Source organism: Musa acuminata, chromosome BXJ1-3, assembly GCF_036884655.1.
Source record: "Musa acuminata AAA Group cultivar baxijiao chromosome BXJ1-3, Cavendish_Baxijiao_AAA, whole genome shotgun sequence".
Classification (NCBI taxonomy): domain Eukaryota; kingdom Viridiplantae; phylum Streptophyta; class Magnoliopsida; order Zingiberales; family Musaceae; genus Musa; species Musa acuminata.
Genome location: NC_088329.1, coordinates 4841700 through 4866672, shown reverse-complemented (window position 1 = coordinate 4866672; position 24973 = coordinate 4841700). Strand labels below are relative to the sequence as shown.

The following is a 24973-nucleotide window of genomic DNA, read 5'->3' as shown; positions in this document are numbered from 1 at the left end:
CGTGATTGGTATAGATGATATCAATGATCGAAGTGAGATAACCCTCTACGTGGAGGGAGAACCAACCAAAGTTCTTGAGGCTAAGGAGTTAACACCAAAAGCTATAAAGGTTCTATCCCCATGAACCAATGCCGCTCTTCCTGGTCTATTCACTGATGAGATTATTGAAATTTTGAAAGAATCATCGGGTTCATTGTTATATATATATATATATGAATTTAGTTTTCTTAATCAAAGGATGAGTAGGGAACTCATGCATTTAGCCCGACAGGCCGCAGCACGGTCCAAGCTGCAGGAATTATTTCGTCTCCGAATGTACGCCGCTACCGACACGTGACCGTCGTAACACGCCATCGTCGGCTTCACGTACGGCAAGCGCCGGTGGGACGGATGAGGTGGGCTCCAAACCCCGTTACAGACGCCGACGCGTGTCCAGCGAGCCAATAAACAAAACGGCACACGAGCCGGTTTAACCCACCCGGGCGGTCCCATGCACCCCCACCCTCGTCGTTACACTACACCTTAGCAATCCCTTCTCGACACGTGGCCGTGGTAAGTTGGTTCTTCGGGGAGCATTTGTCGAGTTGTTTTGTTCATGGTTTGTCCTCTCGGTATCATGCGCCTTTTGCTCGTCGCCTCTCTGTCACGCCCCTCGATAAATATATAAGTTTGGCGGGCGACGTGGATGGCCGCGAACCGTTCCTCAGACCCCTTATTTTACTCCTCGGGAGCACCGTACGCTCCTCCTGCAAAATATCTACCGCCCTACCGTCGCTCCTTCTCTCTTCGTGGTTGGCTTGCTTTCAGGTACTGCTGCTTCCTTTTTTGTCTCTTGACATCTCATAGATCTGATCTTGCTTGATTTCTTCCGGTCTCGGTTGTTCATTGTTTCGGGTAATGGAGATCGTGTTTGATTGATTAGCTCTAGTTTTGAATTGGGTTTGCTCTCAGATCAATGGCCGGAAAACCCTCGGAGGGAAGGAGGAGAGAGAGAAGAATTGGTGCTGGCCCTCGTTGCCGAATGACGGAAATCTGAGGTAAAGACCGAGTTCTTTACCTATCATGATCTTTTGAGTAATCGCCGATTATTCCTTGAATTCGGAAGTGTTTTCTTGAAGGTTTTGATCGGTTAGGTCAGATTTGATAGGTTGGGGTGTTACTTTGACTATGAAATAGCTATCGACGGGCTTGTACGACCTAGTTTTGTTGCTTCTTCTGACGGGTGCGTGATTGTGCCATTTGGACCTTGCTTTACTGGAATGGGCTTGCAGTCTAACTTAACTCTGGCTTACTAGGGAATTGCTGTACATCATAAGGTCTTTTCCTTGATTTTTTTAGACTGTAAGAAGTTTTTGTTCAAAGTTTGGGCGTGTTGTTGTTGAGCATTAAATATATTTCATGGACATATCTTGGAAGAGTTCTTTGATACGTTTCGTGGTCATACGCTGCGAGATGTTTTGAAACATATTTAGTGATAAAACTTGTAAGCCGTCACGTCGAAACCCCTATCCGGTATCAAAAGTGAAGTTGTTTCTTATCAAGTTTTCTTAGCTCGTACGTTCATACTTATGAAAGACGATCTGCTAAGTGATTGTTTTTGGTCCACTGTAGCACTTTTCTTGCCTTCAGTTTTCCTTGCTAAACTTTGGCTACAAGTCTAAGGTCAGTTCTAGGAAAGCTAGTTTTAAGTGCTAAATCACTGGTCTGTAATACTTTCTTTTCCTAAAAAGTTAATAAATATGTCTGTAATTATTTATGAATATTTATGATATACTATCTTTGTTTGGTTCAACATAACCTCAATTTGGGCATGTAATGTGACAACCATGAGAATGCAAATGCCATGTGTAGAACATTAAGATTTAAAAGACATTACCTATTCAGATAGTTATATTTCTGATGGATGTAAAACCAATGCTATTTGTGTTGTATCCTATTATATGTATAATTTCAGATAGTTCGATTAAAAGGATACAATGATTTCAATTAAAAATATTAAAGGACTAAAAACTAAGTAGAACAATATTCCCTATTTTGTTTGCATTTCAGAATGAAGTTCCTCTTAAACTGTTAGCTCTATAAAGTTACGTAAGTCCTGAATGGTTAAAAGAAATCAGATATGATGCATTCTAAATTGTACTCTAGTACTACAACATGCTTTTGTTAATCCTGAAAATATCACAGTATATTTTTCATGGAAATAATTTTCCTGTATATTTTTTGATGTAGGTAGTTATTTGTCACATTCTTACATGAAATAAAAAAAATAAATAGCAGTATGACTAAACTTATTTATGGAATTTCAATGTTCTGTAGTATGTAAGAGGCATGTATCATTTAAAGATGACTTCTAGATACATATGGGTAGTATCTATTTTTACTCATGCAGCCCAGTGGTTTTTGGAAGAATGATAAGGATTTAATGGAGTCGAGAAAGAAGATTAGAGAAAAAATAGAGAGAAGATATGAACCCCGTTTGGCCATTAAGCAAACCCAAGCTATAATTCATTTCACAATACCAAGAGACATGATACAACTTTGATTCAGACCCTTCTATTGTTATTGGAGCAAAGAAGTTTAATTACAAACACTCATTATCTAGTAAGATATTGGATGATCTTTTGTCCCATTTTTCCTTGATAGCTATAGTTGGGAACCCCACTTTTACATTAAGTGTTTGAAATTGTGGCTTTTCGTTCAAGTTTGCAAAAGTGAACTTGGTGTCATTCCATTGAGAGACCTTGGTGGAAGTCTTGGGCTGATAAAATTGCAAACACATTACCAGACTTCCAAAATTTGATTTTGTACATGTCAAATTTTCTTGGGGTACCGTTCATGCTACAATACTATTGTTGCATTTGGGAACACATTTATATTTTTAATGTGCAATTTGAGAAAGAGATTTGAGTAAATGTGTACTTGTAGAATGCTTTGAATGTTTGGTAAACAATAAATAAAAAATATATTTTAAATGTACATTGACGTAAGTGTTGTTTGGTAAAATTGTATTATAAAAGTTCATTGAATATTTCGTGACAAATTTATCCTTCTAATATTTTTAATATTTTTTTAAGAGTGAATACATATTTTTCATTTAAATTAATAAGTAAATAAATAAAACAAATAAATGAATGTTAGTAATCTTATAAAAAATTTTGTATGGCCCAAATATATAATAAATAAAAAATATAATCATATAAATAAATATAAAATAATTTTTAAAAATAAATAAGTAAAATTTTATCTTATAAAAAATATAAATCATAATAAACTTATGCTTCTTAAACAACTAAAGTTAACCCTAATCTAAAAGGTCACTTTCTATTTTGTATAAATAACTCCAAAAATACAAGAAAATTGAAAAAGACTGACTCGAATTCTAAAGCATTTAAAGGAAAATTAGACTTGATCTGACCATTGGTTTCATTAAGCATTTATAGATAGTTCCATGAAACTTCAAAATGAAAGCCCATATATACTAGAAGTATATATATTCTGTGGTTCTTACCAAAGTCTATTGTAATGGGTCATTTATAATAGTATGACTAGACATGACTGTAGAGAAATGAGAAACCTTGTCATGCCTAACTTTCATTGTATATAATATATATCACATAATAAGTTATAATATAAAAAAGACACTATTTGACGACCATTTAAACTTTGTAGGATAAGGGTTGCATGTAATGTCTGGGGTATCTCAACCTTGTTAAAACATGGCTAAACCATATGTGCTTGACCCCCCTTAATTCGACTGCTTTCTATGAAAGACACATAAGAGGACAACAAAATTAACATATTAAGAAGTTAAGGTCTCGGTTTTGTCTATATAGAAACCATTATACGTTGTCCAGGATTAGCCCTCAGTGATAGTATGGAATAGAGTTGGCAATTGAGGGATGTGTCACTAAAATTTAGATTTTTTTTAATGTTGAAACTGAGGTAGCAACTGGCCAATTTCTGAAATTCTACAAAGATATATCATAATAAGCAAAATAATTGAGTTAAAAATACTGAGCTGAACCACAACAATGGCAACAAAGGATTATATGATGTTGGTGGTACGGGTTTAGTAATTGTTATGCACCTGTCAACGGTATGTTTGCATCTAGCCAAAGTTAGATCATATTTTACGCTGGTGTCTTTTCATAGGCTTTATTGTTATGATGTTGGTGGCGTACCTACTGACATACATGATGGAGAACCATCTAGTTTTATAAAGGATTTCATAAAAACTTATTTTAGGCAAAGAAATTCATGAAAAAATCATCAATTAGTTGGCCTAAAAATTCTAACAGTTGTGTGGAAAATTGAAGAGCCTTTTGGTCTTTCTAGGTGCTAATATTGGGACTCTACTTTTGTATTAAATGCACTCTTGTATTAAGTGCACCCAAGTCTTTCTATAGCACATTGGGACTCTATTTTTGTATTAAGTGTACTCTTATATTAAATACACTATTTTTCTTCTCAGCTGTAATAAGTTGTTTTAAATCTGTTTAGGTCTCTTAAAAGTCACATTTGGGGTTTCTAAAAGGCATACAAGTTTACTAGGAGGTTACTCTTGAGAATCATTGTCTACGTTGATTATCCTAAGGCACTAAGGCTCCTAAACCCTTATAAATAGTGAAGTTTGTCAATGGATGAGACGCTTTAGATTTGAATGAAAAGAATTGCATCTTCTCTCTTCTAGCCTCTTACTCTCATTTCTAATCTCACACTTCTCTTTCTCTCCACTTGTCTACTCTATTCTACATCAATACATTATGCTAGCACATCAGCCACTTTGGCTAGTGGTGTGAGATTAATTTAAAAAACTTGTTTTTCTTGTTCTACAATTTAATGTGCATAGTAATATTGTCAATCCATTTGCATGATAGTATTCATAAATATAATGAATTAGTTTGTGAAGTTGATAACATGGAATGGAACAAAGTCATAATTATGTAGTTAAAAAAAGTTTAATTACATGACACACAAACTTAACTATAAGCATGCAACAACATGAACATGACAATCAATGAACAAGGCATCATGTCAAATCAGCAAGCTCTACAATGACATATGGTTTTTTACCTACCAACAAAACATGTACCATCAATCTAAAATTTTTATGTTTGGATGTTGTGTTGGGGGAACTTGCTTCTTGACACTTGGCCACATGTGATGCAGATGTACCTACTATACTGGTCCTATGTCTTATGCCATGCCTTGGGCATTGTCATCCTGATATTATTGAATAATATTAGCCTAGCCTTCCACATGATGGGACAAGTGCCAATATGAAATGTTTTTGTGGGGCTGGGGAGGAATGAGTAATCAAACCTATCCATAAGTGCTAGGATCCAAATCATTTGACATGGTTTCCACATAAAAACCATGACAGGAAGGCATTTGCTCAGAAGATAAGTCTGGTCAGGCTATTGGGAGAGTCCTCAAAGTCTTTGGGAATTTGAAACACATGTTGACAACTTGACATCACGTTCATATACTTGAAATCCATTGATAATATGGCAGTGATCACAACAAACTTTGACCAATGTGATCTAAGCTATATTTCATGTTGGAGAAGTCAACAGTTGCCCTTCTCTTATCTACGCCTTGCATGTGTTACCCTTGGGATACTATCTCCTTCCACATTGTTGCCATTGTCCAAATTGCAAAGTTCACATCCTCAATGGACTGGAAATTTTGTAGGATATATGATAGGTTCTAACATAATCCACAAATTATAAATGATTATTACATTAATACACCATATCAGTGCTCGAGTCGAATATAATATGAAAAATATCCACAAATAGAGTACAAAAGGTTATTATTGGACATGAATTATATACTATTTTAAGTTATAGTCCACTCCGACATTGGAATAATTTTCTAGTACCAGAGTGATGAAGTCTCTTCACCTTCTTTAAACGGTCTCATATCATCACATTTAAAGAATTTTTACATGTATGCTTCAGTTTATTATTTTATGTTGTAGGCATGTTGAAGTTTATTCAACACTGATACATTTAAGCATACATACATACATATAATATCTTGTATGTATATAAGCTATTATTTGGGTTGAAACCTACATCACTCATGACATATATTTTGACTTTTTTCTTTAGATCTTTCAAAAGGGGAGGAACTAGCCTGAGGCAGCAACTGCATAACTTGCAAGAAGATCTGGGTATGTTGTTATCTTTAGATGAAAACTTTACAATAAAATTAGTTGTTACAATTTAAATCTGATTGTTTTTCTGTTTTGATAAGTGACAATCATAGGCTATTGGCATGTTTTATTGTAGAAATGCAATGCTGTTGGACGCCTGTTTGTTGTACTTTAAACTTGCAAAACAGTTCCCATAGAATTATTTGATTAAAAGTTCAAAGTTTATACGTAAACTTATAATGAAAGGAGTACTTCTAGTCATTATTTAAGATCTGTCTGCTTACTACTTATGCTTCTATTTGTGAGCAATCAGATTTTGTGTTATCGTATCTGGTGTGAGTCGTGTGACAACATGCCAGGTAGTTTTATCCATTCTGGAGTCGTCAGTCAAATAACCATTTTATTTATTTCTGCTTGTAAGGATGCAGCCAATTTTTAGCAACTGATTCAGTTGTTTCCTGTACCTGCTTTTAACAAAACAATGCCATATGTCATCATCGTAGGTCAGAAGCTCACTCATCAACAGTCAACAGCACAAATTGGAATGGTTTTTACACTATGAAATCAAAAATTTAAATCTCCATCATTTGAATTTTTGTTGTAAATAAAGGTCCTGAAGTTACTAGATTTGACTTTGTCATTTCTTAAGGCAGATAATATGTTAAATAACATTGTAATGTCTATCAATTTTATATTTTTTCCATTTTCCTTGTGTGTTAGCTTCACTTAAATTTTGGACCAGAAAACTTCAGATTCAATGTATTTGTTGCACTTTGTTGGCTCTGTGTAACTGTGATATGAAGTTGATAGTTATTCTACTTGTGCTGAAGAATACTTTAAATTTTGGAGGTTCTTTCCCTTGGTCTTTGTTGAATTACTTTTTTTTTTCACTTAGGATTTGTTTGATCCTATGGAAAAAATCTTGAAAATTATTCTCCAAGAAAACTATTCTTTCTAGTGTGTTTGATGGGAAAACTTTAAAAAAAAAAATTATGTTTCATATATTCAGGAGAAGTGAACTTTTTGTTTTTGGTTTTCTTTCTTTGATGAAGAGCTGCTTCCGATGATTTCTCAAATATCTTTTTGGAAAAAGGAGAGAGCTCGAATTATTCTTGCAAACAACTTGGTTCCAGAGTTAGTTATTTACAAGAAAAGAATAGGAAAAAGATTTCATTTCCTCTAACATGATGCGAACAACTTGGTTCAGGAGTTAGTTATTACAAAACGAGGTCTTGATGTCTTTTATTTAGAACTAGTAGAAGGTACTTTGCTTCTATCAAGTTCAGTCGTCTTTGTTAAACTTTATCATTGTTTTATTTTGAAATTAGCTTGATAGCAGTTTGTCATTTTTGGTAAATGTCATCACCATGGTTTTCAAAATCAGTCAGACTGGTATTTGCCGACCAGTTTACTGGTTCAATAGTGAACCAGTAAAAATGGGTCAATACCAGGTTTACCACCTGACTGTATAACCACTACTTGGTACTCTTTTGGGCAATTAGCCCTCTCATCCTTTCTTCCAATTAGCAACCCTCTTTTCCTCTTTTCTCTCATTTATTTCAAACTGAAAGCCTCCCTCTGCTCTAATAAGGTGAGTCCTTCCTGGTGATTTCTCTTCAATTTCTTTTCTCTTTTTTCCTTACCTTTCTGCATTTAAGTGAGAATGCTTCAAGAAACCATGTGGCTTGTTTTCTCAAATAATCTCCTTTAATCCTTGTGTCCTCTATAGTGAGGTGGCTACCTACATGGAACATTATTTATTTGCTGTAGCCCTAAAAGGACTCTGTTAGTGTACTCTAGCTGCACATGAACCTTTCTACCCATTAGCATGACCTAAGATCTCAGTTGAAGTGACTATTGACTAATAAGAAGTGCAATAGCATTTTCAGTTTATCCAATCAATTTTAGGATTGAATTTAGCAGAAATTGGTTTTGGATCGAGTGAGAAAAAATCTTTCTTTTGTATTGTTAAATTCATTTCTCATCATTATTTTTAGTGCCTATTGATCGGTTATCTAAAATATGGGAGATCCATATATATTGGTCTGAAAGATCTTAAGATGCTTCAAAAAAGGCAGTAGTAGTTTGGTAATCCAAATCTACATTCTGATTTGCTTTATAATAATATATAGGACAGCAAACTGACATAACAAAAGAACTAATACTAAAGATAACCAAGAATGAAGATGGAATTAAAAGGATAGGGAATAGAAGCTATGGAAACAAGATAGTCAAGAAACTTCAGGGAAACTTGTCAAAGGCAAGAAAGATAACAAAGCTTACAGAGTTTTAGGAAATGTCATTTTTTTTCATAATTTACTGATAAACTCAAGATTCGTGCAAGTCGTCTTCAAAAATGATTTAGATATTTAAGTCTGTAGACACAAGGAATCGATCCAAATTTAGAACTGCAAACATTCTCCATGGTGACTTAACAACTATTTTTCAACTAAAATCGACCAACAATTTAAATTACCCTTCCTGGCATACAACAAACAACTTGGACAAAATTTTCAGAAAAATTAGGAAAGGGAAAGATTTTTGGACACAACTAATCCATGCAAACAAAACCACTGATTCTATTTATATTTACTCCTATCAAATTTTATCAGAACTGAATGTTTCTTTATGTCCTATTTTATGAGCTTAGAGCTCTTTTATATTTTAAAAATCTTGTTTGCACATGACTTGTAAATCTATAACTATGAATAAAAGGTTGGATTTAGATATATCTTGGAAAATTACTTATCTTATCACATAATGTATTGGTTTCTATGATCATTTGGTCAGAATAAAATTTAAATGATTGCTTTCAAAAAGCTAATTTCTTAATTTAATAGATAGCTGTATTGAAGTAAATGAAAATCTAAAGAAAAAAGGGTTTCACTTTCATCTTTTCATATCGTATGGTTCATCAGTTCCCTTGTGCATGAGATGTGTTGAGTTAGAATTAGTCCAGTTCTTACCATCTTTAATGTTTTCTATCTTCTTTCTTTAATTTTGTGTTCTTGTGGTTAAGTGCATACTTAGTGGATTTCTAGACTCAGCACATGTCCTTGCAAAAAACTCGTTATGATCTGATTCAACTTGATTGTATTCATAAGTTTTTATGGTCCTGTTATGTGCCAGACCTTGTTCGTTGCATACTCAATTTTTCCAATCACACAATGACAATTTTCTTGCTATATTATAATTGAACTCTAAAATCATTCCTATGCTTCTGAATAGCTTCTCCAACATTATTGGACTTTATTTACATAAATTTTTTTATAACCTTAATCAGGACTAGATTTATCAATACAGGACTCCGAATGTTCTTGTTTGTTGAAATTTCATCTTGAGGTGCCAACTCTAAATATGAAATCCCTGTATGCTGTGGCTTCTGTATCTGTCAGATGTCTAATTTATTCTAGAAATCCACTTTTTCCCTGTCCTACTTGACTATTTTGTTTGGATTCCATGGACTCTGTGAGTAGTCAGGTCTCATCATGCACATAAACATGTGTAATTGAATTCTTCTAAACCTAGATTTTCTTGCCAGGCTTTTAGGTTTGAACAATATTTAGAACACCTGGATTGGTCTATGATTGATGCCCTATAATCGGGTGTGGTTTTTCCCAATACCCTACGATCAGTTCGAGGTTGGTCAGAACACACTGATGTATATGACTTGAGCTCCAAGAGGATATGGGATAGGTCATTTGTGGCAATCTACCAAAAGAATTCTCATTGTTCAAAAATACAGTCGCATAGGTGTATGCAGTGACGTATTACCTCAATGCATAGTCTCTATGTGGCCACATATATGGTCTGTGCAAGCTTTAATATATGATCGCCATGTGGTTTATATTTTTTCTATTATTCCTACTAATATATTATTTTAATAGTATAAAATAAGATCATCGTGCTATTTTGATCACTTACATTTTGTATGTATCCTATTAACTTTATATTATCCATATTTTTCGTGCTATTATTTTGTTATTCTTTCAAAACTTTTCAGTATCTGCCACATATGTTTCCAGTGCTTATGCACTATGTGGGACCTTAACTGCATGCATACTGTGACCACTTTTCAGAACATTGACACTTACCAGGTCAGAAGTGGCTGTTGTTTGGATTTCCACTAGGTCCATTTATGGATATCCAGAAAAGGGGGATATATGCCGCAATTGGTCATACATGAATGAGAGCCTGTATAGCATTGATATCATTTGTTGTTCAATATATACCCAAGAGAGCCAGCAGGAAGTTATTATTTTGGTTTCTTATTTAGTGTGGTATATTTCACCATTCACATCACATTTCAACATGATCAATTCGTTATTCTTCTTTTCTTTTATTACCACTTGTCTGTGTTAGAGGTGATTTAATTGAGTGGGTGAGTAATGGACTTCATTTTATCAGAACATGCCTACTGCATGACTCTTGAAAGGTTGTGCATGTTGACTGACGAAGCTCCAGTCATAAGTAGTCAATTTGTTGACAGATTTCCTACCTTACCTTCTGTTAACTGCATTCTCTCTGTCAGATGGATAATAAACCAGTCTTGCAATGTTGTGATGGAAAGATCCTGCTGAGTAGTTCTTTAAGTTGCAAGTTCAGCTTTGAATTCCTCATTTAGGTACAAAAGACTACTTAGCAAATTCACAATACATTTATTGCAAGCAATAAATACAGTTTCAGTTTCTCAGATCTTAATACCTAGCACAGTATTCATATTTTCATGGTGATATAAACTTTATACAATAGGTGGCTAGAATGTTTTTGAGCCACTGCTGCACTTTTACGTAATTAAAGATTACTAGCCTTGGGACTCTGTAGCAGTGAGATAATAGATGGAAGATCATGAAGAGTCACTCTCCACGTGTCAGCTGAAGTTGAAGTCTGGTGCAAATTCAGTAATAAGTTGTACAGTTAGACTAGAAATTTTAAATGTGTGAATTTTCTAATGTTTGTAAAAAAAAGTTACCCTAGATTTGGAGGTTGGGTCTGGGTTCCATCTGCTTGCTGTTGTGGCTGGCTTAACTCTAGATGAATGGGCACATGTGCTTCATCCGTAAAACTAAAACCATATGGAATAATTGAACCTCCATCACTGCCAGTTGTTCCCCTTGTTTCATAAACCTGACAATGATGATTGATAGCTTAACTCATGTTATACATAATTTGACAGCTCATCAAGGGATAAAATTGGACACTTTTATGGATCTATGATGAAATAGCTTTTGTATCTGATACCTTCTTGTGCAATTCCATGTTTTCTTGACGAACAAGGTTTACCTTCTTGTGCAGTTCCATATTCTCTTGGTGTATAAACCTTCCCTGCAATGAAACCAGCATCAATATAGGTGAACTAGATGTACAATTCTAAACTTGTTGAGAGGTAGCAAAATTATGGCATAACCTTTTGATCCAGTTCTTGAATTTCTTCTATTAAAAGTTGGTCCTGCAGGAATAGAATTATTTGTACGCTATAGAATAGTTGTTGGAAGAAAGTAGGTATGAAATACTGAGTGATGCAAAGTAAGCAAGAACCTTCTTCATTCTGACATTACGCAGGCTCATTTCTAGTTGGTTCTCTAGATTCTGTAGATCTTTGACATTTAGGCCAGAAAGCTCTTCTCCCATCAACCGCCTGCAGTTGTTGACACAGAAGCAATGGGCTCAGTAATTTTTGTCACTAATTTATGACATTATGTGTTTATGAAATTATTTCCCAATATAAAATCCATAATGATGATACGTGCAGCCTGATAATTGGTTTTGCGAACCCTTTGCTTGGAATTCTCAGATTGATGGATGCATATGTAATGTTTTTACTCTTTTTTGGGGAAGATAACTAATTTAGTGGCATGTCATGCAAGTTTGAATTCTGGAGAGACAATTGTTTGTAAGCTTTTGCATGCACTAATTAACTATTACATTGAAAGAAATTTGTATTCACCGGGTGTATTTGAAGATTGAGTTTAAATTTACTGTTGAAACATCTTGTCAGGTACTCCTTTTATGACTTTCCTCTTGTCCGGTGCTTCTTGTCTGGGATTTCTGTAGCCTTCATCAGAAAGGCATTGGAGTGCCACTTGCTCTGGCATTCAATCAAACAGAAGTTTGATTTTGTGGGTTGGGATATTCCAAGCATAGTCTTGTACTCTTAAAACTATATAACTAAATTATACTATAGAAACATCTAAGTTTCATTTGTTGACATTATCTAATTTATAGCAATAGTTATGGGTTCTAATTCTGTTGTGTAGCATGTAATGACTCAGTAGTGCACTGTGACTTGGTTTCATGTAACTGGTCATCCAAATTGTCATTGTTCCATCAGTTTGTGCACTGCTTATCTGAACTGGTACCAGCATATATTGTACAGAGGTAGTCATGGACTTTTGCTGAGTCCAAAGATACGGATTTATGATACCTTTATTTGTCTCTGCATAATCCATGTGTCAGGTTTATCCATGTCTATCTGGTTGGCTTGCTACTGTACATGTGTTTGGTAACTATTGGGCTGTATTATAGTTAGCTGTATTTCACTTTCTCCTTGCTTAATGAGTGTACAAATAAATTTTGTGTTTTCCTTAAAACATGATATCACTTGTTATATTTCTATTAAGTTGGATTAGCATTCCCTTTACCATATGCATTGTAGAAGATTTACACATGATAATACTGTCATAACATGAAGAATGGAGCTCATTAGCTCCACTGGAATAGTAGAAATAATTTCCTGACACCCAGAAGTCCTAGTAATTTTAGTTCAGAAGAGGTCACTTAGATTATAATATTTGAGGTGTATCAATTCGTTGATTGTTTTGAGTTTTGATGTGGCACATTGTTTCCTACGTCTTTCTAGTGCTGTAACTAAGTTCTTACTGTTAAATAACATGAGCATTCATTCATGAAACTGACTCCACATAATTGTGGCCTCATTGCGCGGCGGCGTCAATATCATGAATAATACATGTTATACAAGACACTGATATACCAGAGAACATATCTAAGTCCAAAAGTTCAAGCAAAACTGAACATTAGAAGTAAACTATCCATGATAATGCTACTACATTTTTTGTGCTTATCTACAGAAAAATGGATTTTGAATGACCATACTTTTATTTGAATTTGTAGGGTATAGTGAGCATACCTATGATTTTCTTGCAAGTTATGCAGTTGCTGCCTCAAGCTCGCTGCCTCCTTTTGCCAGAACTGGTGAGTAGAAAGCACAATACTCTTACAATGTTGATATGCAGTTTTTAAAACTTCAGTAACTAGCTCCAAAGGCAAACATGTTTTAGAGGTGAGCTGTTTGATCAAATGTAACAATAAAGACCCGCAGATCTTAAAAGAAGTCCATGCAGAAGTTCTAGGTAAGAAACTATTAAATGATAATAGTTTACATATGAATGTTAAGGTCATGAATATAACTATAGCAATTTGCTATATTTATCATTTTCTTCATTTTGGCAGTTACATGATTACATCATTATTTATTTACCCATATACTTCTGGTGGTTTTTTTTTTCTTTCTATGCTTTAGAAATGACAACTCTGATTGGCGCAGTAGTTGACATGAAGATCTTCGCAGAGCATTTGCTTTTACATCTTGAAGACAATAACTGTACAAGCATATTTGTATGTATAGTAAATAATCTTAATAATTACTGCCTTAAATGTTCTCCATTTTCTTATTCTTCTGTAAAAATGACTTCAATTGATATCGTAGCTGACATCATTCTAGTCTGTTTGTTGATTTGTGAAGATTTTGAGAAAGGTGCATATTTTAAATTTTCAGCCATGAAGGTTCAAGTGAAGTTGTTAAATAAATGGCATATTATGCCATCTTCTTTAGTCAATTCTTTAGCTTTAACAGCTGATATGGTAAAGTCAGAGGAAAATTTACCAAAGTTCTGAAGATTAATAGGGGTGATTATAATCATCTGTGATTCTTACAAAGGATATAGGCTTATAGCTTTCCTTTTTAGAAATGTTGTACTAGAGTTAAAAATTGACCATTCTTGATAACCTGATTTTTTTGCGTAGTTATGATGCAAGATTAGTCTAAACATGCCAATGCAGGTTATAGCCAGGTTAGATCAACTGATCTAACATCTAAAAATATCCTTCATCTTTGTCTTAGAAGATGAAATTTTAAAAAGGCAAAGTAATCTCTTGTTTTTCTTTTTTCTTTTTGAGTTTCATGTACCAAACTCATGCCGATCTATGGCCAAACCAAAATGGGTCCAGTCCATGATAACACAGTTTGTTGGTGTGTACCATGGTACCAAGAAGGGGGAAGGGAGAAATAGGAGAAGAGGAGGCAAAGGACAAGGGAGGAGGAAGACGAGACAAAGGAGGAAGATGATGAAGAAAGTATAGGGAGATCAGATGGGTCAGCAGTGACTGGCTGTGGCCATCGGCGGGTAGGCAACAGGTGGACATGATAGTAGTGGCAGGGCAGCATGCATAGGGGAGAGGGTGCTGGAGGTAATTGTAGGGTCGGGGAGCTATGAATAGCAAATTGCATGACCCCCTGCCCTAAGATTTGTCACTCATATTGAAAAAATAAATCAGACCAGGATTGCCCAAAAGGGGGTGGCATGTATTGGTTTGGGCAAAATGGTGATCCTTGATCTGACCCTTCATTTTATTTGAATTCAACAACTTATGGAGGAAGTAGAAAGATTTTGAACTCGAATTGTGTAAATATGTTAATATACTGAATATGGTTTAGAATACATTGAATCCTGATTCTAAATATTAGATGATAATAATTCCAAATACTAGGAACTGTGGTTCCTAGGAAGCTTCAGAATCATGGAGATTCAGAAGCCCTTGTATTTAGGTTTCTCTTTGATTCCCACTACTGCAGATAGGGCTAGGCTAAAGGAGTGAGAATTAAGGTAGTTAAGGCTCCAAATAGATAATCTCAAATCTGTTGAAGATATTGAATGAGAATGACGACAACAATAATATATGAATCATAATACTCATGTGCATAATATCTAAATGAAATATAATTTGCAACAAAAACAAGAACAACACCAAGTCATATATCCCAACTATATGGTAAATAAATGGAAAGAAGACAAAATAATACATATTAACTTATAATAATACATGATGATAATTGATAACCCAATATTTTAAGCAAAATATGTTATGTGTCCAAAGCAATATAACTCCATCTTATAAGCTTAAAATCACATTGTGATAGATGGGGTTGGGGGGTCTACAAGAACGTATTCCAAATGCTAGTTTATTGTTATGTCAATAGGTTGGATCTATGCCAGATTGTGTTTCATGTTACGTCGATATATTGGATCTCTGCTAGATGGTTTATGTGGATAAAGTGAGGATTCCCACTTGAATTATGGGCTAGATTTAGAAGTAATCGAGTCTGAAAAAAGAACATACGCTTAGTTGTATACAACTTGTATCGAACGAATGTCGACCTGTAACAGTTTGGTATGCCATGGTCCACTTTCAGTACAGAGTATTTTACAAATACAGGACATTATGTATCCCAATATTGACTGTACCAGTACATACCGCCTGCACTGACTGTAACAGTTGGTGTGCCACGGTCCACTTTCAGTACAGAGTATTTTACAGGTACAGGACATTATGTATCCCAATATTCACTGGACTAGTACATACCACCTGCACCGACCAGTATGGTAATCTAAGATCATGATTATCTACTTATAGTGGCTTGGAAATTTGTCTTTTGTGCACCGGAAGATTTCATAGAGTTAATCCAAAATTTTTGCAAGATGTCCAGGATCCATTCTTCATGTTAGACACATGTGAAAGCTCTTTGTTCACAATCAATTACCGATACTCATACAAGATCCTCGAACAAGAAGCACAAGGGGATATACTACTATCTACAGTACATTGTGAAAGGAGAAGCAACTTTGCAGTTTTCTAGTTTGCTATAATTTCTTATTCATCTTCAAGCCTAGCCAGATTTAGGAGCAGTTTCTTAGGCAACCTAGTGACGGAGAACATCCATGAATGATATGACATTGGGATCAATCATAGACCATTGTATGTAGTTTTCTGAGATACTTCTGTAGTAAGAATATATCCTATATCAGAAATATAACCGTCATATTATTTCCAAGAGCCTTATTTTTATCTTTTTTCTTTTTGGGTTACTCTATAACTGAAGAAAGTTGACATGTCAACAAATATACCAATAGAACAAACAGCAGCAGTCCAGAACTTGTAACTCAGAAAGGATAAAATTCATGAAGGTTGCAGTGGAAGGGAACTTAGTTGTATGGAAAGATGTTGCTCCTTTGCATTTGGTTTTGCTACGAGCATGAATTTGCATCTTTTTTTGCAAATCTCTAGTATTTTACTACTTTGTCAAAGATATGACTACCATATAGCTATGTTGTAGTCTCTATGTGGATGCGCCATTCTCTTGGCCCTACAACCCTTGTGGATGGAGAAGTCCTCTTAACGAGGCAGACAAATTGTTGACTCAAGTGACCTGTTATTATTGTGATATCGTAGAATGAGCAGAAGATCTGATTTTGATGATATCAATGAAAGGATCGAAAGTTTTCTACTGGAACTAATTGAATGATCCAAAGATTAGTTGAACAACAATCTAAATTTTTGAAAATATGGTTGGTTAGGAGGCGCACACTGGAAGGTACAAGTAACTTTGAGCTGATTGTGAAAGCCAAACAGGATATAAGATCTGGTTCTTATAGTGAAATCCTTTCCGAAGTCACAGAAGCTTCCATGATGATAGTAATTTAGCATATGGAAGTTGACTTGTCAAATATTAACATACTCTTGATGGACATGAATTGCCAACTTTGATTTCTAACATTGGCAACTGCACATTTAGCTTCAAGATCTGTTCCCTGCACCCCAACATATCCATTGTGGATAAGGGATAGGTCATCTCTAATCAGAAATGAACTATTTGCATTTTGGATCTTCTTCAAATTCTATTGGTTAAAAAGATTAAGCAGGACTAACTATTAGAGAATAATTGTATGATTTTCATCTTCAATGCAGGACACTCTTTTCATCCCTGGCCTTGTCAAATATTAACACTCTTGATGGACATGAATTGCCAACATTGACTTCGAACATTGGCAACTGCATATTTAGCTTCAATAATGTAGATCTGTTCCCTGTGCCCCAGCATATGCATTGTGGATAAGGGATAGGTCATCTCTAACCTGAAATGAATTATTTGCATTTTGGATCTTCTTCAAATTCTATTGGTTAAAAAATATTAAACAGCCCAAACTATTAGATAATAATTGTATGATTTTCATCCTCATTGGAGTGCACTCCTTTCATCCTTGGCCTTGCTAAAATGAAGATGCCAAGTTGTCCAACAAAACATCAAAATAGCTTGTCCTTGCAAGTTATAAAGCAATGCTCCATTTAATATCTTGGTTCATCTGGTCCACATGCCAAGTTTTATCGTCGCTACCATGTCCCTGCCATCATATAATTTGTTGTGTTGTTAATATGAAGACGACAGTGAGCGGAGCATCAAGGTCATCATTCTGCACCGGAGGATTTTGATGGTACAGAATTTTGTTTCTCATCTAATGTTGTTCTAAGAGGATAAAGTTTTTGCAAAACTCTAATTCCGTTGCTAAATATGTTTAGGGACATAGGGTACTCAACATCATATGATGATTGGGCTAATTGGCATAAGTCATTTGTCAAGATGTTCTCTTGTTCCTGTAGTCAAATTGATGAAATTGTTATCTGATGAAGTTTGGTGAAGGCACTGATTTTACCTGGAGGCTAATCATACAGACAGTAATAGAACCTGAGGTGGTATAACATAAATAGAATTAACTTCTGAGGTTGTGCTTTTTTTTTTCTTTTTCTTTTTTTGTCTTTTGCGATTGTGCTTGTTGCAAACATACAGTGCTTATGACAATTGCAATATACAATCATGTGCATGCAGTCCTAGGGCTCTTTAATCCATAACTTCACATCTAATTTTTGCTTCACTATCTAGGCTTGCTTTTAAGCCTTTACCACCACTGCCCACATCTACATTTGATAAGCATTCATATCTGAGTCTTTGGAAGAAACCTTTTTTTTTTTTTACTTTTCCTATATTGTTGCTTTGATGATATTCTGTTTCCTTTGCCAGAAGTTTGAGAATCTGTGGTCATATTAGTATGCGGTGGAGCTACTTAATGATGATTCCTAGCGTAATTGAGCAGAATCTGAAGTTGTCATGCCCAAACAAACAATAAGTGATCTTTATCCACTATTGAACAATACAAGGCCTGAAATTTTATTTTCTGTTGAACTTTATGGCAGAAGTTCCTCGAGAAATCTGAAATCCAGTGAAGTATATGTATGACGTGGTCCTTCCATGCTATTTTACGTGTAACCAAATTTATAAGCTATACAATGTTGCTATGTTGCAACTTTGAATTGATCAAATCACCTTCTGCCACTAGTTGGTTACAAAAAGGGATTTAGTGTTATGACTGTTAATGACCTTATATGAATATTTTACATGAATAGGCAGAATCTGATGTTGTGGTCTTAAAAATCAAGTTAAAGGCATGCTAGGAGTACAAATAAAAGGAAGCTACCAAACTATAGAGGAAAATTATAAATTAAAGGTCGAAATGAGTGTAAAGTGCTAATAACTTTTTTTATAAGAATTAATAATGGACAAATATGTTATCTCGAACACTTCTAATTAGGTATTTAATTGTCTCCCAAAATATCGTGACCAGTAGGTTAACGTATGGTGCACATCTTAAGGCTTTTAGTACCCTTTTTTATACAACTCTCGAGGACTGAATTACTAGATAACTGTTAAGATTCCTATATTATAATATATCTTACATCACAACTAGACTACTTATTTAGATTTACAATTTATATAATAAGGATTTGAATCCTCAGCCTAAGATAAGATAAAGTGAGTCAAACATAACATCACTTAATTCGAGTACATCACTATTTGATTTTGTTTGAGCATAAAATTTATTCAACAAAACTATTTGTTCTGTGTATAATTTATAGGTGAATGAATCGGATGCCATCATCAAACTAATTATTTATATATATAAATTTTTAGGATGTGGATTCAAATCCCCAACTTAAAGTAAGCAAATTGTATGTCACCACAGACTAATTGCTTATACTCCAGAGGGTTCAAACCCTAAGCCAACTTATGGTAAGTAAATTGTATATCACCACAGACTAATTGATTGTATTCTAGAGGATTCAAACCCTTGGTAGGTAAGTAAATTGCATATCATCACAGAATAATTGCTTGTATTCTAAATGATTCAAACCCTCAACCTAGAGTCCGTGAATATGATATATCACCATCATATATTATTGAAGTGCAAAATCTGTAAGATGATAGCTTTTATTCTCAATCTAAGATAAGTGATAGTTGATCACGTGACAATCGGACTAATTGTCTAGGTATCAAAAAAATATGATGAAAAAAGTTAAACCCTCAACATAATTAGAATATAAATATTATCAATTGTTTAGGTTTATCTCTGAGTTAATTTGAATATAAATTAAAATCAGGCACATAATAAAAAAAATGTTATCATCCCATATTTCAACTATGATTGAATCTTGTTGCCAATCCAGCAGTCCAATTATTATATTTATGAAGAGCAATCTCAAGCAAGATGATAATGAAGATCCCATTATAAATAAAAGATATTGATTGGATAATGAAACCTATTAATGGGCCCCTAAAGTGATATTAAGTTTATTATGGATTAGGGCTAACTTAGCTAGATTATCAGGTCGACTTCTAGAAAATCATCTGGGCTAACTTAAGTAATGTGGGAAATATCTTATAAACTATAAATTAAAAATATTTTTTTTATTTGGATCAAATATGTAAATCAAATTATCATCACAAACAAACTTATAGTACTCGTATAATCTATTGGCATAAGCGCCTTGTTTCAAGATTTTAAAATAATAGGTATGGCTAAACAAGATTTGCATCATAACATGGTAGATTCATATCATCAAAAAATTTCAAAAATATTTTTAAGATCATGACACCTTTTCATGGAAAATTATTTTCCTTTCATTTTGCTATCAATTGTCTATTTCTTCCCTTCCTACAACTATACTTTTGTCCTCCATCTATCAATTATCTATGATGATGCCTTTATCGTACTCATGATGCATGGGAACTGTACTTGTTGCCAATTAACCCTACAACACTTAATACAAGTTCCTTCCTCGTTCTCATATATGTTTGATACATCATTGCCCTTGACGTGCCTAAGTCAAATTTGTACAACTAGGAGCTTAGTCTATCTTCACATTTTGCTCTTAATAATCTTTCGTTATCAACCTTATGCTTCCATCGATTTACATTAGATATGGTGAAAAAATGAACCAACTCTCCATGGATGTGTCGTTGAACTTTGCACTATACCTACATCAATTGCACAACTGTCACCACAAACAATATTAGCTTCTGTGAATGGTGAAAACTACATGACTTCGTTTCTTGACAAACGCTTGAGTGTTTAATTCATCTAAATTTGATCGCTTGAGTTTCATCGACCTCGGTTGACTAAGTTTGACCATGGATCATCATAGCTAGATCACACTCAATACCAATTGATTCAAGTTAATTCTATCCCAGTTTGATCAATTCCTAACTAGTTGCTCATTGATGAGGCTAATTAAGCCACTAATTCTAACGGGATTGAGCAAGTTCAAATCAATTTAAATCAGGATTTTTGAGGTTCTCGCCTCAAATTCTTGTCAAATTAATTTGGTCATGGATGATTTTAGATGAACCATTTCAAGCAGGTTTTGATAAACTTACCATGCCTCTGGAAAGAAAAAAAATGAAGCAAATGGAGAAAATCAATGAGAATATTCATCATGTTACACATCTCTTTTTAATACGAAATATTTCACATTCTCTTTTTAGTACCAAATAATCAAGCGTATGTTTCAGTTCGTAGTTGGTCAAACATGAGAAAAGAATTAACTTTTATTTTCACTCAAAGAATTTCCCTAAAACTAGTTCATGGAAAACCTACAATCAAACTTTAGAGAAATGAACAACTCTCTTTCAAAGAATACAAAGTGTTGGGATTATTTTAGAGACGAGCATTGTCACTTGGACAAAATCAAAAAAATTGAGCATCAAGTCTATTGGAAGATGAAGTTTCATGGCATTTAGTAGTAAATTGTAAGAGTATGACATGATAAATTAAGCAAACTAAACTGGAAAAACATATGCAACTGGTTAATAACAAGTGAGTTAAATAATCCAGTTCTTAATAAACTTATCTACATAACAAATACTAAAGCTTGAAGTGTGCGTACCTTAAGTTCCGAAGTTGCAGAAACAATCTGCTGTTGCTCTTCTTTAGCTTTGGTATATCGTTCTATGACAGACTTCATGCTGTTATTTAGAACATGAGATTGACTCAGAACATTTATTTATATCCGTTGCAACATTTAAGAGTGTGAACTAATAACATAATCTTTCAATAATTCTCTTCTGAAAGTTATTTAGGCAATAGCAGTGAATTTAATCAATAGAATGTAAAATTAACATTTATAATGTATTTCACAAAACTGATGATATCATGCCATATACTCCAAAATGTATTGTTTGAATTCTTGTAAAATAAAACATATGATAGAACAAAAAAACCTAGATGCATGGTAGCTCATAGTAAATCCTTCCATCTTATCCACCCAACGTGTGTACATACGATTGAACTCAAGCTTCCTTTTCTCCCTAAATCAATACGTTAAGGATTACTAAAAAAAGAAGCCTATGGTTCATTTTCTTGACGATTAACAATCAATGATTACCAATTATCTTTGCAAAACAAATATTTGATACCAAAAAATAGTTACAAAAGAACTTAATTGTTTGCCAATGCCAAAAGAGTCACAAACTATAAAGCTAAATTTCGTGTCATTTTAACATATATGGAAACATATATATCAACTTTACAAAAGTACCTTCCACCTGCAAAGAGCAGTTGTGGGTTAGGTTGCTAAAATAAATAACAGTTTGAAGCATCAAATGTTGTCTCCAAGAAAAAAATTGTACAAAACAATGCAAAACATAGGTAACATACATACTTCGATTTGTTCATAAAAGTAGATCTGGAAACGGATGTAGAATGTTTCCAATAATTTTGTTTAGTTTCTTAAATCACAGTCACTTTGCCAATGTAGACTGTCATTACCAACAGGCTGAAAGGAGTTTCTACTATCAGGCATTTGTTTAGGTCTCTAGGATCGATAGTGATGAAGTTGGATTAAACAGAGGGCACAAACTAAGAGAGAGCCAGTATTTCTCTTTTTTTTGTTTCAAAATGGAAATATTTTGCTTACATGGAATTTTTCTGATGGAGAAGAATAATGACAACTAAGTCTGAACCTAAGCATGCTAATACTGGAGATTCACCGGTCGTTTTCCTAGGTTTGTTGGGGGAGGTGCGCATCTCCCCCAAGAAAGCTTCCTAGATCTCTAAAACCTAAACCTCTGAAGAAAATAATGGTCGGAGGGAAATGCAAAGAAAGCGTCTGCTATATTCTCGTTTCCAATGACTTTCTCTTGTAGACTCGATTCCAACGATGTATGAAGTTATGAAAACGTCTTCCAAGGCAAGCACAGCCTCCAACCCAAACCCTAGAGGATTTCAAGGGATCACTACAGCGACCTCAAAGAGGATCCGCTTGGAGGAGAAGAAGATATAGATCGATTAGCCGAAGCCAAGACCCATAAGATCGGGGCTCCGACCAAGTATTCCTGCTTTCGTGCATGGGTTTAATAGATCTCTCTATCCAGGAGATCAAGATGATATAGAGCAAGAGAGAGAGAGAGGCAGAGAACCTGGAGCTGGAGAACTCGTACAGGCGGCCGGTGCTGGAGAAGATGACCAGGCCGACCTCAGCGTCACAAAGGATGGCGAGCTCCTTGGCCTTCTTCAGCAGCCCGTTCCGCCGCTTCGAGAAGGTCACCTGCCGGCTGGTGGTGTTGTCGATCCTGCGGATCACGATCTTCCCCCTCCCCATGATCCACCACTATACCTACTCCCATCAGATGCAACGGATCAACAAGAAGAACAAGAAAGAAAGAAGCACAGATGACAGATCTACACATAGCAGAAGACAAGAAGGAGGATGAACCTTCTTCTACCCGACGACAAGAAGCCGAAATGGAGCTGCTCCTCACCTCTCTTTGGTGAGGACGGATGCTATCTTTCAACATCTCCCCCCCTTCCTCCCTCACCTATTTATCCAATACAAAAATAGAAAGGGGGAGAGAGGAGGAGAGAGACGACGCTAATAGAATTCTGACAGGTAGATACCTTCACGCACTCTCTCCTCTCCTCTTCCCCACCTCTCCGAGAGAGAGGGGAGGGGAGGGGAGGGGAGAGGTTGGATGTAAGGTTTCGATTTGATTACTGTGACGAGCGTTTGATTCCTTTGTAAGCTTTTGTAGTGTTGTTGCTAAGCATTAGGTGCGGACTTCAAACAACCAAGCCATTGTTTTGTGTAGCTCCCGCCGCCTGCCGTATGAATCGCCGACGCGTGGTGGGTCCATCAGACACCTGCCCTCCAGGCTGAGTGATTCCGCCGTGGCGCCCCTTGGTTTCCGGGCGGGTGTCCCTGCTTCCGGTGCACGTTCAGAATTATTTACACCGTGTTACCAAGTCAAAACAATTTAATCATGACATTATGGATATTTAATGTCTTTGTTTCAAAGATTGAAGAGAAGAAAGTCTTATTCGATCGATGTTTCACCCCTCCCATTTTTTATTATATTAATCAAAAATTCATAATTTTATTTTAATATAATATACAGTTGTATTTAATTTTTAGAAATATGATGCGTCTAATTGGATCACACCCATTTAATGAGTGATTCATTCGATCGGACCTCTGATGCAGATAGTTGGAAGTCCACTCATCCTTATGTTCATTAGACCTAAGAAACGTAGGATGGAAATGACATAAACAATCTCCATCCTGATCATCTATAATTTAGAGCTCATGTGATCGAGGATCACAAAAAGAATATATAATTATATATATATGTCCACACAAAATATTCTTGCCCACTTGCATTGGGAGTGCATCATGTGGGCTCCCTTTTTCTTATTAGGGGTGGAATCATTTTGGTAAGTGGATGACAAGGAGCACGATTGACACCACAAACTTGATGTTCATATTACCGAGGTTGTACAGTGAATGGTGTAAGACACCTCCCACTTGACGCCACGTGTGAGCTATAGAATGATTAGCTACCACAAGGTGGTGCCCAAATGATGAGTCAAAGAAGGGTAAGAAAAGAAAAAGGAGATGGACATAATAGAATAGGCTTAAAGTGAGCATTTTGGTCCGGGCGTCATACTTAGTACATTCTTAATAAGGGAAGAAGAACATATTGAAAGGCTTCGACCTGTCGTTGTCCGTGTTTGATGTAGATTTTAATTGCATGCACCATTTAGATATTCTTGTTAGTTGTCTTTTTTTTTTTTCTCATCTGAAAGATTAAATGTAATTAAATTGATTTGTGTTGTTGGCTTTCCCTTACATTTTATGACAAGTATGCCTGGTATCTTTGTTTAAAGTGAGGTTTGATATTTGTTAGGATTGGTGGATATTTTTGGATTCCTCTATTAAGAATAAATTTTAGTAGAATAAATTTTATTGATAGAATATTTTTTATTATGTAAAAAAATTTATCTTCACTTAGTATGAATATCTAGAAAATTTAAAGTTAAATTTAAATTATTGGACACCCAGAGAGAGTTTGGA

The 24973-nt window shown here is 34.9% G+C and overlaps 2 protein-coding genes across 3 annotated transcripts; one reads left to right on the top strand and one right to left on the bottom strand.

Annotated features, from left to right (window-relative positions):
* Positions 1–683: 683 nt before the first annotated feature.
* LOC135618299 (uncharacterized) lies at positions 684–17197 on the top strand. The gene is made up of 6 exons (XM_065119180.1): positions 684–807; positions 929–1037; positions 6117–6133; positions 13334–13372; positions 13459–13530; positions 13701–17197. Exon 6 carries the CDS (start codon positions 13703–13705, stop codon positions 14072–14074), a length of 372 nt encoding a protein of 123 aa, XP_064975252.1. The 5' UTR covers positions 684–807; positions 929–1037; positions 6117–6133; positions 13334–13372; positions 13459–13530; positions 13701–13702; the 3' UTR covers positions 14075–17197.
* On the bottom strand, positions 10799–23633 carry LOC135618287 (MADS-box transcription factor 23-like). Of its 2 annotated transcripts, none has more exons than XM_065119173.1 (9): positions 23385–23633; positions 23043–23239; positions 21512–21590; positions 13308–13369; positions 11699–11798; positions 11568–11609; positions 11402–11485; positions 11133–11287; positions 10799–11047 (listed from the first exon to the last, which is right to left on the bottom strand). In XM_065119173.1, exons 2-9 carry the CDS (start codon positions 23222–23224, stop codon positions 11017–11019), a joined length of 735 nt encoding a protein of 244 aa, XP_064975245.1. In that variant the 5' UTR covers positions 23225–23239; positions 23385–23633; the 3' UTR covers positions 10799–11016. The 2 variants fall into 2 exon arrangements, with proteins under 2 accessions (XP_064975245.1, XP_064975241.1); XM_065119169.1 differs by having other exon boundaries at positions 23339–23632.
* Positions 23634–24973: the final 1340 nt, after the last annotated feature.

Bases quoted from the DNA above. Each gene is read 5' to 3' on its own strand.
- LOC135618299 (XM_065119180.1), top strand. From the start codon at position 13,703: ATGACAACTCTGATTGGCGCAGTAGTTGACATGAAGATCTTCGCAGAG.
- LOC135618287 (XM_065119173.1), bottom strand. From the start codon at position 23,224: ATGGGGAGGGGGAAGATCGTGATCCGCAGGATCGACAACACCACCAGC. The intron at 21,591-23,042 runs GTTCTCTGCCTC...TCTAAATAACAG, and splicing joins TACGAGTTCTCCAGCTCCAG to CATGAAGTCTGTCATAGAAC. The intron at 11,799-13,307 runs GTATGCTCACTA...CAACAACTGCAG, and splicing joins AACTTGCAAGAAAATCATAG to GCGGTTGATGGGAGAAGAGC.